The sequence below is a fragment of the Microtus ochrogaster genome, unplaced genomic scaffold, assembly GCF_000317375.1.
Source record: "Microtus ochrogaster isolate Prairie Vole_2 unplaced genomic scaffold, MicOch1.0 UNK36, whole genome shotgun sequence".
Classification (NCBI taxonomy): Eukaryota; Metazoa; Chordata; class Mammalia; order Rodentia; family Cricetidae; genus Microtus; species Microtus ochrogaster.
The window spans coordinates 3634760-3651663 of NW_004949134.1; the positions used below are offsets into that span (position 1 = coordinate 3634760).

General features: G+C 39.8%; 1 protein-coding gene across 1 annotated transcript; it reads left to right on the forward strand.

Moving 5' to 3' along the window:
- Positions 1 to 15599: 15599 nt before the first annotated feature.
- On the forward strand, positions 15600 to 16622 carry LOC101986539 (melanoma-associated antigen B5-like). The gene has a single exon (XM_005368617.1). The coding sequence runs from the start codon at positions 15600 to 15602 to the stop codon at positions 16620 to 16622; it is 1023 nt and encodes a 340-aa protein (XP_005368674.1).
- The last annotated feature ends 282 nt before the right edge of the window (positions 16623 to 16904 follow it).

Genomic DNA, 16904 nt, shown 5'->3' on the forward strand with positions numbered 1-16904 from the left:
TCCTCGCACATTATCAATAACAACCTGAAACCCACACTCTAAATAAAGACCAACATCCATAATCCATTTTTTGGGGAATGTGGGTGTAGTTTTCTAGTCTAATGCTTGCTACTTCGGGATGCTGATAATCCTATGGGGACCCAAAGAAAATTTAGGTTTATGATCAAGTCCTGACTGGAGTATTCTATGATGCTTGATCATCTCAGCCAGCAGTCTTAAAACTATTCTGGATGTAGAACTCAAAGAAAACTGCAACATCTATCTCCTGAGTTCTGGGATTACAGACAAATAGCACCACATTGAGTTAAAGAAATTGATTTCAAGAAACTTTTGTTGGTATGGTTGTATAACTATATTGAATATTTACTTCGTTATGCTTAGCTTCCTGAATTGTCTTTTGCCACTGAGTATTAATTTCTCAAGGAAGTAAATGGTTTTCCAGTTCTAACTTCATGTATGGCAATCACAGATATTCAATAAACAGCTAAAAAAGAAAACAGCTAAAGAAAGGTAGCAAAAGGTGTACTCTAATGTCATAGTTTCTAACAAAGACACCCCTTGTATTCCTAGCTAATCTTGTCTCGTAGCCAGAGAGCTGGACCTCTTTTTCTCATTCTTTATTGTAAACCTGACTTTTATTAAGTTATAATAGTCTAGAAGATAGTGAGAGAGATATCAACTAGGACCTTCACCTAAAGTGAAAGCGATAGGGTCTGGATATAGGCTATGTGAAAAAAAATCACTTCATTTTCCAACCTAAATAATATCATACTCAAATAGACAAAGTATACCAATCCTCAGTTAAAGGATTCAATGTTGGGAATTGACCTTTCTGAAATATTGATGATCTGAAGTCAAGTGTTTTTCAACATTTTCTGTGCTATTTATCACCTCCAGTTTTTGGATGAAGATGAGTCCTTGCTGACTCAATTTCAAATAGAAATCTACAAACTCTAAACTTTATCATTATTATCGGTAGAACAATTTGGAATATCAATGTAATTGATTTCAAAATATTTTTTAATCTTTTGAAATTCTTAAGCTCACTCAAGAGGATTAGGACATTTATCAACTTTATAAAGACTCTACTTGCTCATAAAGTATCTCAGATGCCTTCTGGAGTGAAGAACGGAACAAAGTGATATTTCTGTTGTTGCTCACAACCTTAACAGTGGTTCTGCTTCTTTTAAAGAAATCAGGAACTTACTGGGTGATGGTCGCACATGCCTTTAATCTCAGCACTCGAGAGGCAGAGGCAGGCCGATCTCTACGAAGTTGAGACCAGCCTGTTCTACAAGAGCTAGTTCCAGGACAGGCTCCAAAGCTACAGAGAAACCCTGTCTCAAAAACCAAAATTAAATAAAAGACATGAGGAACTCATATAAGATGTTTTTCCTCCTGACAAACAATTTCCTTACCAAATTTAATTCAGGATCAATATCTATTCTCAACTATTGAATCTTATTGATGGATTGATTTCATAACACTCTTCACTGCTTGATATGACTACTGGTATTTTGAATATGTTGTACTCATTTCATTTGCTGATTTATTTATTGGTTATATCATCTATAAGAGTTATAGTTTCAGGAAGAGAAAATTTTCTTGTTTATTGTTATGCTATCAATACCATAAAAAGTTGTTTGTGACAGAATGTAAAATTAATCAACATTTTTATGTGTGACACTATCATCTGTTTATGTAGGCTTAGGTGTGTGTAGGCTCTATTCTGTTCTTCCTTGTAATCATTTATCTGATTCTAAATAAAATGCTCTCTCCATAGAAAAAGTCAGCAAACATTATTTGAGATGCACTTATGAATATGAACTGGGGATTAAAATCAAGCTGCCATTAAGGACGTCTCCTTTATTCTGAAAATCTCACAATTTACATTCTCTTTTCAACTCCAAACTTTAATATATTAAATGACTTGGCATATCTCCCATTTTATCCATTATTTGCATATTCTGTATCCAAATGTATATACGGAGAAGGGATGGGGTATTTTTTTTTTCAACAAAACTCACCATTTACATGTATCAACAGTAGTCCATGTGATGCTGGCTTTAGAGTCATGAAGGATACAAGAGTAAAGGAGTTATGTAATATTCATCCTAGACTTTAGAGAGCCGCTGGCCCTGGGTGTATGGCAAAGGAGTCCCTGTGTGAAGGCCCCAAGAGCGTAAGAGGACCCAAAATGTGATTGCATGAATCTGTGGAAATGAAGCCTGGCTTGCATTGGAGACTCTAAGATGTTGTTTATGTGAGAGATCTGTTATATCTGACATGGAAAAAGGCACACAGGGAGTAAAGCCATATCAAGGCAGTGATGTATCTTGTGGTCAGCAAAGCTATAGGAAAAAGGTATTTAAGCCCCTTTACACTAGCTGGATTTAATGTTTGCCTGCTGAAACTATTTCACATCTTTGTCTGGTATGTCCTCACTATGTCTTCATTCCTCAATTTTGGAATGGTAATATGTATTCTGTACTATTAAATTCTAGAAGTATGTATCTTGTGTTTTGATTTTACAGGGGACTGCCATTATGAGATTGTCTGAAAGCTGAGAAGAGACTTGAAACTGGATTTTTAAACAGCGTTAGAACTAAAATTGTGTAGGAATTTTTAACGCTGGGCAAACATATTTTACATTGCAATGTGGCCAAGAGCCTTTAGAGGCCAGGGAATCAAAAGTGGTAGTGTTGGGAAAGATATTTGGTTAGGTTTCAGAGATGTGGTAGTCTTGAAGGAAGTATGTCACTGGGATTGGGCTTTGAGAGTTCAAAGACTTGCACCATTCTTAGTCTGTGCTCTGCCTTCTGCTTTCAGCTTAAGCTGTGAGTTCTCAGCTTCCTATTCTAGTTAACATGTCTGCCTATTACCACACCTTTCAAACATGTGGGTAACAGACTTATTCCTCTGGAACTGTGAACACAAATTTTTAAGTTTCCTTAGCCATGGAATTTTGCCATAGCAATAGAAAGTAATTAACTGGACAAAGTGGTATAGTGAGCTAGGGTCTTTATCTGGGGCCATGGTTGCAGGATGCCGTATGGTTCCTAGGATGAGTTGTGAGGTTGGGTGTTGGAGTGTGGGAAGACTGGGTTTGGGGGCCTTAATCCTGTGTACAGTTCAAAGGACACTATGCACAGCCAGATCTGTATGGTGGATGGAGAATCTGTCAGGCTGGCAGGTAGGTGAGACTGGATTTGGCTCTCCCTATTAGAGGTTTCCCTTTGGAGTCTCCATGCCATTCCATAGTGGCATGGTGTGCATGGTGAAAAGGTTCAATTTAGACATAGTTTTCAATAGACAAGCTATGCTCAAGAAAATGATAATTATTATTCGTGAGATACACTTTTTACTTTGCATTATAGCAGGCTTTGTTTTTAATAAAATGAGCATGAATAAGAATGAAGGGTGATCTTTTCTCTAATGTTTTGTTCCAAACTTAACTATTGTTAAATTATCAGTTCATTAGGTTTAGAAAAAATACAAATACAGATAAAATACTGAGAATCCTATGTACACTGGGAACCTCTATTTTCTCTTAACTTATTCAACCCACCCACTTTCATTGTGTGAATTTTGTTTTGTTTGGTAGTGTTTTTTTGCCTGAACTTTGTCAATTGCTACAAAAAGCAAGAATAGATTATTCCCAGTATTATGGCATGGATTACATTAAGCCCCTTTGATGGGGGAGATAACACTCAAATAAAAGCAGATAGACAATCAATGAAGTTGACGAGAATAACTCCAATCTAATAAAATTATAATCAATAAAAGATGCACAAATTTTCCTCATTCTGAAGTTATTATCTTTCTCACTTCCATTTAGTGTTAAAGAAAACTCCCTAAATGACATTTACAATTTTTGAAACCGAATGCTTTTTTTCTATCGCAACAAACCAAGCATAATTTAGGAAAGTAAAACCTGAGAAACTACTTTAAAATAGTGACATTAGTTTGTTCTTTTAAGCAATGAATTTATTTTAAAGTACAATAGACAGTTTATAATGAGTAATAGTCACGTCACAATGAAACACCGAGTTTAAACAAATATGTGCATGCTACTCAAATAAAATTTCATCTAAAAAATTTATTTGTGAAGGAATTAACATTTAACCTCTTTATTCTAAAGTGATCTTATGTTGTTTTTCCCATCAACTATTATTATGTTCGTGTTTCTTATTGACAAAAACTGACTAAATATTATCCCAGTGTAATTTTCCTGTAGCTTTAATTATAAATGTCTCACTAAAATAATGTGAAAGCAAAATCTCATTGTGAAAGCTGATCACATTGACTGCATACTAATAAATTAAAATCAGCAGCTGAGAAACAAAGCCCTCTCTCACAAATGGAAATATCTTTCTTCATTCACTTGAATTGACATGTCACAAATTCACAGTACAGAGTTCCATTTCTGCAAGACATTAATATTATTAATATATTAAATGCACTATTACAAACAATACAGGGTAATGTAGCATATTATCTCCATAGCCAAACTTTTAAATTATGGTTCTGTAATCAAGATAACATACTTCTATGTTTGATATTCAGTACTTAAGTAAATTTGAAGGAAGGAGAAAAATGGCTATAATGCACATTGAAATAAAACTTGGAAAAGGGGTCAAAATTAATTTATTATATCAAGATAAATGTTCTGGTTTTGCTTTGCAAGCTACTATCTTTGAAGGAATCTAGGTAACAAGTTCAGAACCTCTTTCTTTATTGTTTCTTACTGTTAAATGTGACTAAATTATCTCAAAAAATGGTTCTAAAAATTTAATAATAAACCTGGGATACTTGCCCCGGGCAAGCAGAGATCAATCATGAGCCTGCCCAGTGCTGGGTGATTGGGTACCATTATGGTGAGCAAGTATAAGGTGGGGAAATGGGAGATATATAGAGAGATGCAGAAAGGCTCATTTGCTGATGAGAGAGGCAGTTCTAAAGAGTCTATGTGAATGAGGAATTAGCTGATGTGGGTATCCTGCTCTCCACCTGGAGCCATGGTGCTGGTTGGGCCTGGGTTGCTGGCAAGGGCCATGTCTGGTTTCACGGCCCTAACACAGCCGTGATAGTCTGTGGTGATATCTGTGACTCCTGTTACCACTGAGATTCCTGTTGATACCTGGAGACGGGGCTACCACCTGTGACCATGTAGGTGTCCAAAGGATGTGCACCCACAGGGACCATGCCATTCTAAGAGGCCTGCACTGTCACCCACGTCCATGGTGTCATCAGGCCTAGACTACTGTATAGGGCATCTGGGTCTGTGGTCCTGCTGCAGTCGGGCTCTGTGTTGATGTCAGTGGTTCTTGTTACCATTAAAGGTCAAGTACATATTTTGGGGCAGGCCTACCACTTGGGGATATGTTTGGGCCCAGATGACATGCTGTCACTGGGTCCGTGCCAATATGGGTGACCTGCATGCAATGCCAGCTAGGGTCATGATGACTTCTGGACCTGAGCTTCTGCCAGGGACCATATCAGGGCCCATGGTCCTACTGCAGCCTGGGTCTGTGTTGATATCCATGGTCCCAGTTGTCACCAAGGGACACACAGATGTCCAAGATCTGGGATGCTACCCATGGCAGAGTTGGTGTCTGAGGGCTGTGCTGCTGTGAGACCATACAGACCTGAATGACATGCACTGCCAACCAGGGCCATGGTGTCATACAGGCCAAGTCTGCTGATGGGGGCCATGCCTGGGGCCATGACCCAGCTACAGCCAGGGTCTATGTTGATGTCCTAAGCTCCTGCTGCCATCTGGGCTGCCTTCTGTGGTCATATTGGTGTTCAAAGGCCATGAAGCTGCTGGGAGCATGCAAATCTGAGTGATCTCTACTGGCAGCCAGGACCATGACATTCGGCACTGGCTGCTGGCTAGGACCATGTCTGGGTCTGTGGCCCAATTGCAGTTGGAGACTGTGTTGATATTCATGGCCCATGCTGCCACCAAGGACTGTGCAGATGACCAGAATCTGAGCCACCACCTAAGGCTATGTTAGTATCTGCTGCTGCTGGGCTATATAGAGCTGAGAGGCCTGTGATGTCACCATAGTGTCATCCTGGACTAGACTGCTGCCAAGGGCATCATCTGTGTTCATGGCCTTGGCACAGCCCCTGTCTGTGCTAATATCCCTGGCTCCTGCTACCAACCAAGACAGTGCAGACTGTATCAAAATTCTATTTTGAAAAAAAGGAAATTATGTGGGAAGTGACAAAAATTTAAAAAGAACAATATAGAAAAGGTTATTTAAAGTATGTTATAAACCATGTTTGTTGAACCATGCTATTACCCTATTACATAGGAGGAGGATGCAGGATGATCGGAAGTACAAAGTGACTCTCAGATAAATAATGTTAGTTCATGTTCAGAAGAAAGAAAGAGAAAAAAGGAAGGAAGGAAGGATGAAGGAAAGAAGAAAAAGAAGTCATGTTAAAAGCGAATTTAAAATAAGTATACTATAAAACATTTGAACTATTTTGACAAGCAATTCTTATTTACATGATTGTAATCAATAAATAATAATTTGTACAAATTAAATAATTAACTTTCTATTTATTTATTTACTTATTGGTTTTTCTGAAGCAGGGTCTTATGTAGGCCAGCCTGATATCAAACTTTCTATGTAGCATATCTTGAACCTTTTGCCTCTTCTTTCAAGAGCTGGAATTAGAGGCGTTGAATGCACTAGGACACCCAGAGCAATGCTGTATACTGGACTGCTCTTGAATCTGCCATCTTCCTGATTCATCCACTTCAGGAGTTTGCATACCAGTATGTACTACCTAGTCCCAAACCCAAACTATGTTTCTAAAGCAGTTTTGAATTATACAAAAAGGACTGTGGAGATTGCTCAACCAGTAAAATTCTTCTCTTTTAAATATAAAAACCTAATTTGAACCACAGAACCCACATTTTTTTTAAAAAAAAAGAACAGTGTATGACACGTAAATTATTTTTCCATTTTTTAACTCTTCAAAATTATTATTTATTTTACTATTATTGTTAAAGTAATAAAGTCCAGTGTTTATAGAGTTTTCAAAGGTACTATGTTGTGCTATGATTCTTCTTTATTTTTATTTTTACTTAAAAATTTCCACCTCCTCCCCTCCTCCCTTTTTTCTCCCCCTCCTCCTACCCCCCTCCCTCTCCAGTCCAAAGAGCAGTCAGGGTTTCCTGCCCTGTGGGAAGTCCAAGGTTGTCCCCCCTCCATCCAGGTCTAGGAAGGTGAGCATCCAAACAGACTAGGCTCCCACAAAGCCAGTACCTGCAGTAGGATCAAAACCCAGTGTCCTTGGCTTCTCAGTCAGCCCTCCTTGTCTGACACATTCCATTTTATGTTATGTCTCTTCACTTGAATTATAGTGTCCTTTGCTGTAGAGGAGCTTTTGCTGTTGTTTCATGTGGTTCTATTCATCAGTTGCTGGTTTTAATGCCTATGCAATCAGGGTTTTTTTTGTTTAGAAAGTGTTGTCCTGTCCTCTAAGTTCAAGCACACTCCCTATTTTCTCCTCTTTCAAATTCAGGGTATCTGGTCTTATGTTTAATTCTTTGACACTGTCAACAAGGCCAAAGACTCAAGGCCCTAGAGGAAACCTCACTACTAATATTTTAATAAATGAAAATAGCAATAAAATGACTCCTAAAGACATTGTTATATGCATGGCCCAAAGTTTAATTCAACCCTCATTACAAAGAATCATCTTGTAGTTGATTGCAATTAACACAGAAACCAAAAGATGTTCAACATAGCGAAAACTGGACTGTGAAGTACACAGCCCTAATTGGTATATCTATGTTACAACTCTCTCATCAGGCAAGGCTAAGGGACCGTTCCTGAAGAGAGAAGGAAAAGATTGATCCAAAGATAATAGATCACTTCAAGGAAACCTGATTTTATAGACACAACAGGGAAAATGTACATATGAACTCACTGAGACTGTGACAGCATGCACAAGAAATGCACAAACTCAAGTCCGGCAACATCACGGCATAACAGAGAGGAGGTAGGCACCAAGTTCCACCCATAGCCAAGAAGCTATTGGCATTCAGTTGCTGCCTGATGAAGAAAACTCTGTTTTCTTCAATGGAGTAACACCTGGATATTGCCCATATCCCAGGCAGGCCCCAGACCCAAGAACAGTTGTCTAATACAAACTGGACTCATGGTTTTTATTTAGAAATTTTGTCACCTTGTTTTGTTTTGTTTGTTTTTAAAAAGTAAATGTGGTGTTTGTTGGGTAGAGAGGTGGGAAAAGGTCTGTGAGGAGTTGAAGGAGAGAATGATCATAATCAAAATATGTTATATGAAATTCACAAGGAATAAATAAAAAGCACCACTTTTTTTTTTAAAAAAAGACTGGTATTGGGGGAGAACAGATTTATAATCTCAGTTCTAAGGAAACTGAGGTGGGAAGATTCCTAGGGCTCACTGACCAGTCAACCTGGGTTAATAAGAGAGCTCCAGGTCAAAGGAAGACTATTTCACAAAAAGTGGAGGGAACCTGAAGAGTTATCACTGAGGTAGGCTTCAGCATACATACACATGTTGACATCTCTGGTGCACACACATGCACACCCCAGTACCATTTTTTTTTAAATACGAAGTAAAAGAAAAACACTGATTAACATTTTGAGTGTTCTCATCTTCACTAAGAAAAACCCAGCCAACACAGTCACACATAAGAAAAGAGACACCAGGATATGAGTTTTGGAAGAATATAAATGTTTATTGCAAAATAAAGCATAAAATACAAAACTAGTTGATAAAATAGAAAAATTCTCATATTATTTTTAATTTAGTACAAACTTATTTATTTACACTGTTTTCATTTTACATACTAATCACAGTCCCCCTCCCTTCTTTCCTCCCACTCCTTCCCACCTCCCCCCAAAACCTAACCCCCCATCCACTCCTCAGAAGGGGTAAGCCTTATCGTTGGGAGTCAACAAAGTCTTTATATCAAGTTGAAATAGGACCAAGCCCCTCCCCTGCTGTATTTCTCCATAAGGATTGGGTTCCAAAAAGCCATTTAATGCACTAGGGATAAATTCTGGTCCCATTGCCAGCAGCCTCACAGACTGCTCAAGCCACAGAACATTCAGAGGGCCTAGTTTAGTACTATTTGGGTTCATCAGGTGTCAGTACAGAGTCAGTGAGCTCCCCAGTAGCTCCGGTCAGCATTCTCTGTGGATTTCATAATTATGATCTAGACCCCTTTGCTCCTCCCTCTCTTTGACTGGACACCAGGAATTTGACCCAGTGCTTAGCTATAGATCTCTGCCTCAGTTTCCATCAGTTATTGGGTGAAAGGTCTATGATGGCAGTTAAGTTAGTTATCAATCTGATTACAGGGCAGGCCAGTTTAGGCACCTGCTCCACTATTGCTAGAAGTCTTAGCTGGAGTCATCTTTGTGGATCCCTGGGAATTTCTCTGGCACCAGGTTTCTGCCTAACCCCATAATGGCTCCCTCTGTCAAGATTTTCTTGCTTTCCCTCTCTGCCTCTCCCTCAACACAACCATCCAGTTCCATCATGTTCTCCTCCCCTTACCCCTCCCAGTTTACTCAGATCTTATCTATTTCCCCTTCTCAGGCGCAACTATACACATCTCTCATATTCTTTTTGTTTGTTTGTTTTTTGATTTTTTTTGGAGACAGGGTTTCTCTATAGCTTTGGAGCCTGTCCTGAAAAGTAGTTCTTGTAGACCATGCTGGCCTCGAACTCTCAGAGATCTGCCTACTTCTGCCTCCCGAGTGCTGGGATTAAAGGGGTGGGACAGGCCACCACTACCCAGCTATCTCTTATATTCTTAAGTAGTAAATTATAAAGAGAAGGTAAATTTCTGATGGTTATTTGATTATACAGGTCCTACAGTGAAGCTGACATTTCAGATTTGTGTGTGCAATGTTAATATGTGCATGTATTTGTGCATACATACATGTATTTGCATATTGAGGCCAAAGGTCAACATCAGATGTCTTCCTTAACCACTCCACCCTTTTTGATTGAAAACACTCTCTGAGACCCTAGAACTCACTGATTTAGCTAAAAAGACCCAAGGATTCTGCTATTTCTGCTTCCCCCATGTACTTTGCCATGCACGGCTTTTTACTTGAGTGCTGGGAGTCCAAACTCTGTTCTCATTCTTCAGTTAGCTCTAAGGCCTTTTGAATCTGTCTTGACCCTTTTTTTCATCACTACTCCTAAATATATCTTGAGTGATATTTTTTTTAAAATGTTCACGAAGTGTCAGGTGTTATCCTTTGCCAGAACAATAAGAACCAAATTAAATGAAGCCTTTGAAAAACAAAATACCAAAACAAATATGCCAACAACAACATGAACACTTATGTGTACAAGTGCTAAAAAACTATTCAAATTATTCAAATGATTGATATCTGTAAACTTTTATACTTCAACTCTTTGCCTGCAGTTTTTAAATATTTCAGAATTGGGATGGCTAGATGACTCAGAAGGTAAAGGTGCTTGATGCTAAGCCTGAGGACCTGAGTTTAAATCACTCATGGGTCCCACATGTGGAAAGAAAAAAAACAATGCCTGATTCCTGACCATTGTTGTCTGAGTGGCACACATACCACCTCTCTCTCTTTCTCCATATATATATATAATTATATTTATATATATATATAATGATGATTATACATATACATATGTATACATATTCATATAAAAATTTTCAGCAGTAACAAAACTAAGTCTGCATGACATGATGATGAAATTAAATACATCACCATCATTTTCTTTGAAAGCCACCTTCTAGTCTATGCTCTCTGCTTTCTTAGTCTGCCCTTTTACCCAATCACTCTGAAGACACACAACTATTTTTTTTTTCTAATATTGGAAGGCACACCTAACGAATTTGCAGGAAGGTGGCATTTGCTGTGAAATCTCTTAAGAAATGGGAACCATTATATGGACTAGGATAATTATGGCCTAAGAACACCATATCATTTTTTGCAAACTTTTGTTCAAGTAAGTTTATGGCTAAAGAAGCCCCATCAGGCAGCCTTCTATGAGAAGGGTCACAGAGAGGAAGAATCTTGAAGTAACTTTGAATTGCTCAGGGCATAGCCACAAATGCTACAATGTATCCAATGAGTTTCTGTTAGGCTGGGGGAGTAACACCTCCCATGCACTAGGGGGCGCCAGATATGCGGCGCTGCCAGTGGACTCTCTCATTGGTCTTAGCGTTTGCAATCTCATTTCCTGCTTTAAGCTTCCGATGCCTGTTGGGGTGAATTTGATGCCGTAAAGCTCTCCATCCAAGGCTGGCTGTTGCCCTAGCCAAAGCAAGGAACACAGCCAAGACTCTCACAGAGTGAAGTGAGTAGGGGATTGAGAATGAGTTTGGTACCCACTATAGACCTGAAACCCCTCTTAAGGCTCTCTGTTCTCAGTCTATCGTCCCCAGAAAAGCTCCTCTTTCTAACCCTGGGGTCCATGAAATGGTGAATGGTACCCTCAGCCACACTCACAAGAGAGGGAACCCTCTGTCCAGTGGTAGCAGCACACGCCTTTAATCCCAGATCTCGGGAGGCAGAGGCGGGCGGATCCCTGGGAGTTCAAGGCCAGCCTGGTCTACAGAGCTAGTTCCAGGACAGACTCCAAAGCTACAGAGAAACCCTGTCAAGAAAAACAAAAAACAAACAAACAAACAAAAACAAACAAACAAACAACAACAAAAAAAAGAGGTCCTTCTTTCAGATGGGCCAACACTATTCTTTTTGTAGAGTAATCCCTGGAGAGACAATACCTCTCTATCCTCCTAATCATCTTGCTTACCCCCTAACTCCTCCTCCCTCCAGTTCCTACCCTTATTCCATCCTCTGCTTTCTTCATGCCTTTCTCTCTTCCTTGCCATTCGATTCTTCACATTCTGCTTTAGTCTTTCTTTGTCACTCCTTAACCATTCCTTCTAACAAACCTAGCCTGTTGTTGGATCCACCACGTTCTCCCCATTCTTGTCTATTTTTCTTTCTCCGGTATCTCCTACCTCATCTTTTCCTACCACCCTTGTGTTTTTCTCTCACTTGTACACCTGCAAATATTCTCCAATTTCTGTTTTATCCTTTCTTCCTCAATCCCTTTTTTCCTCCCTCCCTCCATTTCCTTCTCACTCTATTTTGTTGTTCTTCTGTTCTCTATTTCCTCCTCCCTCCCCTCCCCATTACCCTTCCCTCTTTCCCTCTTTCTCCTCCTCCTAATATTTTCATTCCCCTTTCTTCTGTCTTCTTTCCTAATCCCTTCTAACTTCCACCACCTCTTATCCTTCCCTCCTTTTCTCCATCTTTCCATCCTCCCTTTACCCATTCCCCCTTCCCCTCCTTCCCTTTTCTTTCCTTTTTTCCTCCTTGCCTCTCCTTCCCTCCCTCCACTCTCCCCTCTCTTCCCCTTCTCCCTCCCATCTGTCTTCCCTCTCATCTCTACTCCCATCTCCTCCTTTTCCATATTAATCCTCCCCTTACCTTTTCTCTCTCCCATCCACTTCACCCCTTCTCTCTTCCCACCTCCGTCCCTTCCCTCCTCCCATCTCCTCTCTTTCTCTGTTCTCCCTCCCATCCCTCTTCCTTCTGTTCTCTCTTTTTTTCCACCCTCCCATCCCAATTTCCTCTGTCAGTAGTGTTTTTCATCAGAACACTTTTCAGTTCTGTCCTGCCAGCCCACTGCCAAATAACCATACCAACTTATTATTAATTAGCTTAAACTTGTTTTTAACTAGCTCCTATAAATTAAATCAACACATTTCTATTTATTTACTTGCTACCATGTGTCTCATAGATTGTTACCCTATTTTGTACATTTCCTGCTTCCTCTGCATCTGGCTGCCAACTCTTTGTGACTCTACTCTTCTTTCTTGCATTCTATCTGCCTCCCAAATCCAGCCTAGCTATTGACCATTTACCCTTTTTAATAAAACAATCATAATGACATATTCACACAGTATAATGGAATATTCCACACATTTCCCTTTTTCCTATCACTGTTCCACATTCTCCTCCTCTTCTCTGTTCTTTCCTCTTCTTACTATTCTGTCTTTTCCTCTTTTTCCTCCTCTCACTTCTTTTCTCTTCCCCCATCCACTTCCCCTTCCTTTCTCTCACTTCCTTTCCTCTTCCATCACTTTTCTTTCATTGCTTTCTTTCTTTCCTGTTCCCACCTCCTTTCTTTCCCTATTGATCTCTTTTTCCTTGCTCTCCCTCCCATATTTTCATCTTTCCACATCCCACCCTTCCTTTTGCCCACCTCCTCCATCTCCCTCTTCTTCCAACTACCTCCCTTTCCTATACTGTCCCATCTTTTCTCTCCCCACCTAGTATTTCATCCCCACTACCACATTCCTCACTCTGCCTAGCACCCTCCCTATCTCTCTCTGCTCCTGTCCCTTTCCCTCTGATCACCTTGAACTCATTCTCCAGCCCTCTGTCTCTCCCAATGTTTCTTCTTCCCACACCAAGTCCATCCTCCACCCAATTCTATTCATCCTCCCTCTGCCCCAGCTATTACTACAAAACAGCCCTTGTTATTAGTCTTGAAATACCTCAGAGGAGATACCTCCCAAAGATGGGCCCTCAACCTCACTATGCACATATTATGAGACTGTAGTATCGTGTACCAGAGTTGCTACTCTAAAAAGCCTCAGAGTTAATGACAAGCCACAATCCTTGTTTTCTGTTTAGGATCATCTCAGAGCCAACAATCACAAAAGCTGTGTCCTTGTCTTCAGGCTTATCTCACTTCAGAAGAAACAGTCTCATAGTAGGTATACCTACCACTTGGCATATCTACAAAGCCTACACCCTGCCCAAAACTCATTCTTATTCTCAGCCTAGGGAAACCTCAGAAGAGATCACTATCCTCACGCATGCACATGCATGAACTCACACGCACGTGCACACACAAAATCAACACCCGTACTCTCCTTTGCCACCCATCATAGAAGAGAGCCCTACTGCTATACAAGGTGCACCTTTGTGCTCAGCCTTCTTAAGACCTAAGAACAATGGGATAGCTGGATCTATAGTCTCAGGAAGGTGAAGGCAAAAAGAAATGTGGAGTTCTATTGAGTAGATCAAAGAGAAGCTTAATATAAAAACAGGAAATGGGAAGAAATATAGAAAAAGATAACAAGCAAGACTCTCTTTTGGTTCTCATAAGCCCAAACATGGCACTGGCAAGTACATGGGCATTCTGCTCCTTTTTGATGATAGTAGGAATCAAAGTTCCTAGGAGTAAGAAGACAGGATACTTAGTTCAGCAAAAGGAGTACAATGTTCTGCACATGATTAAAAGAGGGATGCTGCATGAGTTGTGAGGGAATCATCTATCCAAGAAGACTCAGATGGCTCACTCCCTACTCTTATCATCAACTGTGAGAGGCACTGCTACTGGTTGAATTTTGACAATAACAGTCTCAGGGCTTTAGTGTGAGAAACATTCCAGAAATCCATGCAAAGACTGCATGGAAGATTCCAGAGAATCAATTCTCCACAACTGATAGCTTGCTTTGTTTATACAGTAGTAATGTGTCAAGTGAAAAATTGCCTCTCATGCACGGGATAATGATTGTGATAATGTGAAAGGAGTTTCTGAGTGTTGTTATGAAGTTCACTATATGAGAATTTATAGTTATTTCTGGGAGCTAAAGAACTTTGTATAAATGGCAGACCACAGAAGTCATCCCCTATTGATAAATGATGGGCAAATTAAGTGGCAACCAACTCCTCCTAGGAATTCTCAAGTGGTACTAGCAAGAAGAAAGTATTTCAAGGAAAATGAAAGGTTCGTATGTCAAAGGAAAGGGCGAAAGGACCATTAGTGGATTTAATATTTGAAGGTCCAGGATGGAGCTTTTCAGGATAAGGCTGCTTTGTCAATTCTATAAAGTTATAAGGTGTTTTTGTTTTGTTTTTGACTGTTTAAGAATATAGCATGCTAAGAAGCACTCTACCCTTTGAGGCCTATCCTTTGTCCTCTTTTTAGACTTTTATTTTGAGATAGAGTATCACTAAGTTGTCCAGGCTTCCCTTGACTAAATCTGTAGCCAAGACAGAGTTTGAACTTGTGATCCTCCTTCTTCAACTGAATCACCAATTTCAGCTCTTTGCATTAAACATAAAAGAGTGTAGACCTTTCATTGTGAGAGTACAAGTACTAGTGAGCAGAAAGAAGATATCAAGCACTTTGGAAATAATGAGTGAATATCCTGAATGAGAGACAAATTCTTTACCTAAGCAACTCATGACAGAAAGGGTCCCACATACATTATTCTTAGTTTTAAAATTCCTCATAGGAATGGTAGTCGAATAAGCTTTGTTCTTGCCCAAGAGACAGTCTAAGATGCACTTTATCTTATACCACTGAGTATGAGCCAATTAAAACAGAAGCCCTCTATGTTCCTAGAACAGTATTTTCATAGAAACCTTTAGAGGGAGAATTAAACAAAAGGAGGCCACCTCCTGATAAAGCTGTTCATACCACCTTCTTCTGTCTCCATTAGGTACCTGAATATCCAGAATCCTGCTCTTATTCTTGCATTATTCCCCATAATCAGTCATCATGCCTCGAGGTCAGAAGAGTAAACTAAATGCCTGTAGGAGACGGCGCAGAGCACGAAATGGTGCTCAGGCTTCTGAAGGTGCACAGGAAACAGTAGAGGCAGCAGACCAGTCCTCTCCTGAATCTTGTCGTACCTTTAACATGCCAGAGAAAGAAAGTATTTTCAACATACCTTTGGATGCCCTTTCTTTCAACATAACAGATGAAAGTTCCATTGGTAATCTATATGATGATGATGACCTTTTTGGGGATTACCCCCTCAGTAGTCGCCAGCAAGATGTTTTAGCCAGAAAAGTCTTTGTGCTGTGCCAGCTTCTCCTTGACAACTACAAAATTAAGCAGCTTACTACAATGGAAGATATGATGGCGGTTATTGATAAGGAGGAAATCAATGACTTCCCTGAGATCCTCAGAAAAACTGCTGAGAGGCTTGCAGATATCTATGCAGTTGAAGTGAGGGAAGTTGAATCGAGCAGGAAAGTATACGATCTTATCAGCAAGCTGAAACTTCCCAATAATGGGAGGGTTCGTCCTGGCAAGGGCTTGCCCAAGACCGGTTTTCTGACGACTGTCCTGGGAATGATCTTAATGAATGGCTACTTTGTGGATGAAGAAGATATGTGGAGAATGCTGAGATCTATGGGTGTGTATCCTGGGAAGAAGCACCTAATTTATGGAGAGCCCCGGAAGCTCATCACTCAAGATTTGGTGAAGCTGAAGTACCTGGAATACCAGCAGGTGGCCAACAGTGATCCTCCATGCTATAAGTTCCTGTGGTGTCCCAAAGCATATGCTGAAACCAGCGAGATGTCTGTCCTAAAGTTTGTGGCCAAAATCAATAAAATCTCGTATAGTTACTTCAAGGATCATTATGAAGCGGCTTTAAAAGAGGAGCAAAGGAAGAATCAAAGCAGCCAGGAAGTCAGTCCTAAAACTTCCAAAACCAGTCTACTTTCCATGGAGATATGCCCATTGTTTACTCCCCTGCCCAAGTTTAGAGATATTTTATTCTCCAGAAAATAAATGTAGCAGCACTAAAAGGATTTTCTTGAAAACATGAAAACAGCTCACAGTAAACATGGCAATTCAAGGAAGGGATAGAGAGAACTTAAAGCATGAGTAAGACTTGTTTTCTGTCATTGTTTTTGTTCTCGTTGATGAAGTCAGATGCTTAAAACGTTCCTCCTTGGTAGTTGTAAAACAATAGAAGAAATTAAATGTTTATTAATTAGACTTCATTTGTTGACTGTCATTTACTGAAATTTGTGTTGTTTATTTTTTTATTTTTGTGACATGTTCTCATGT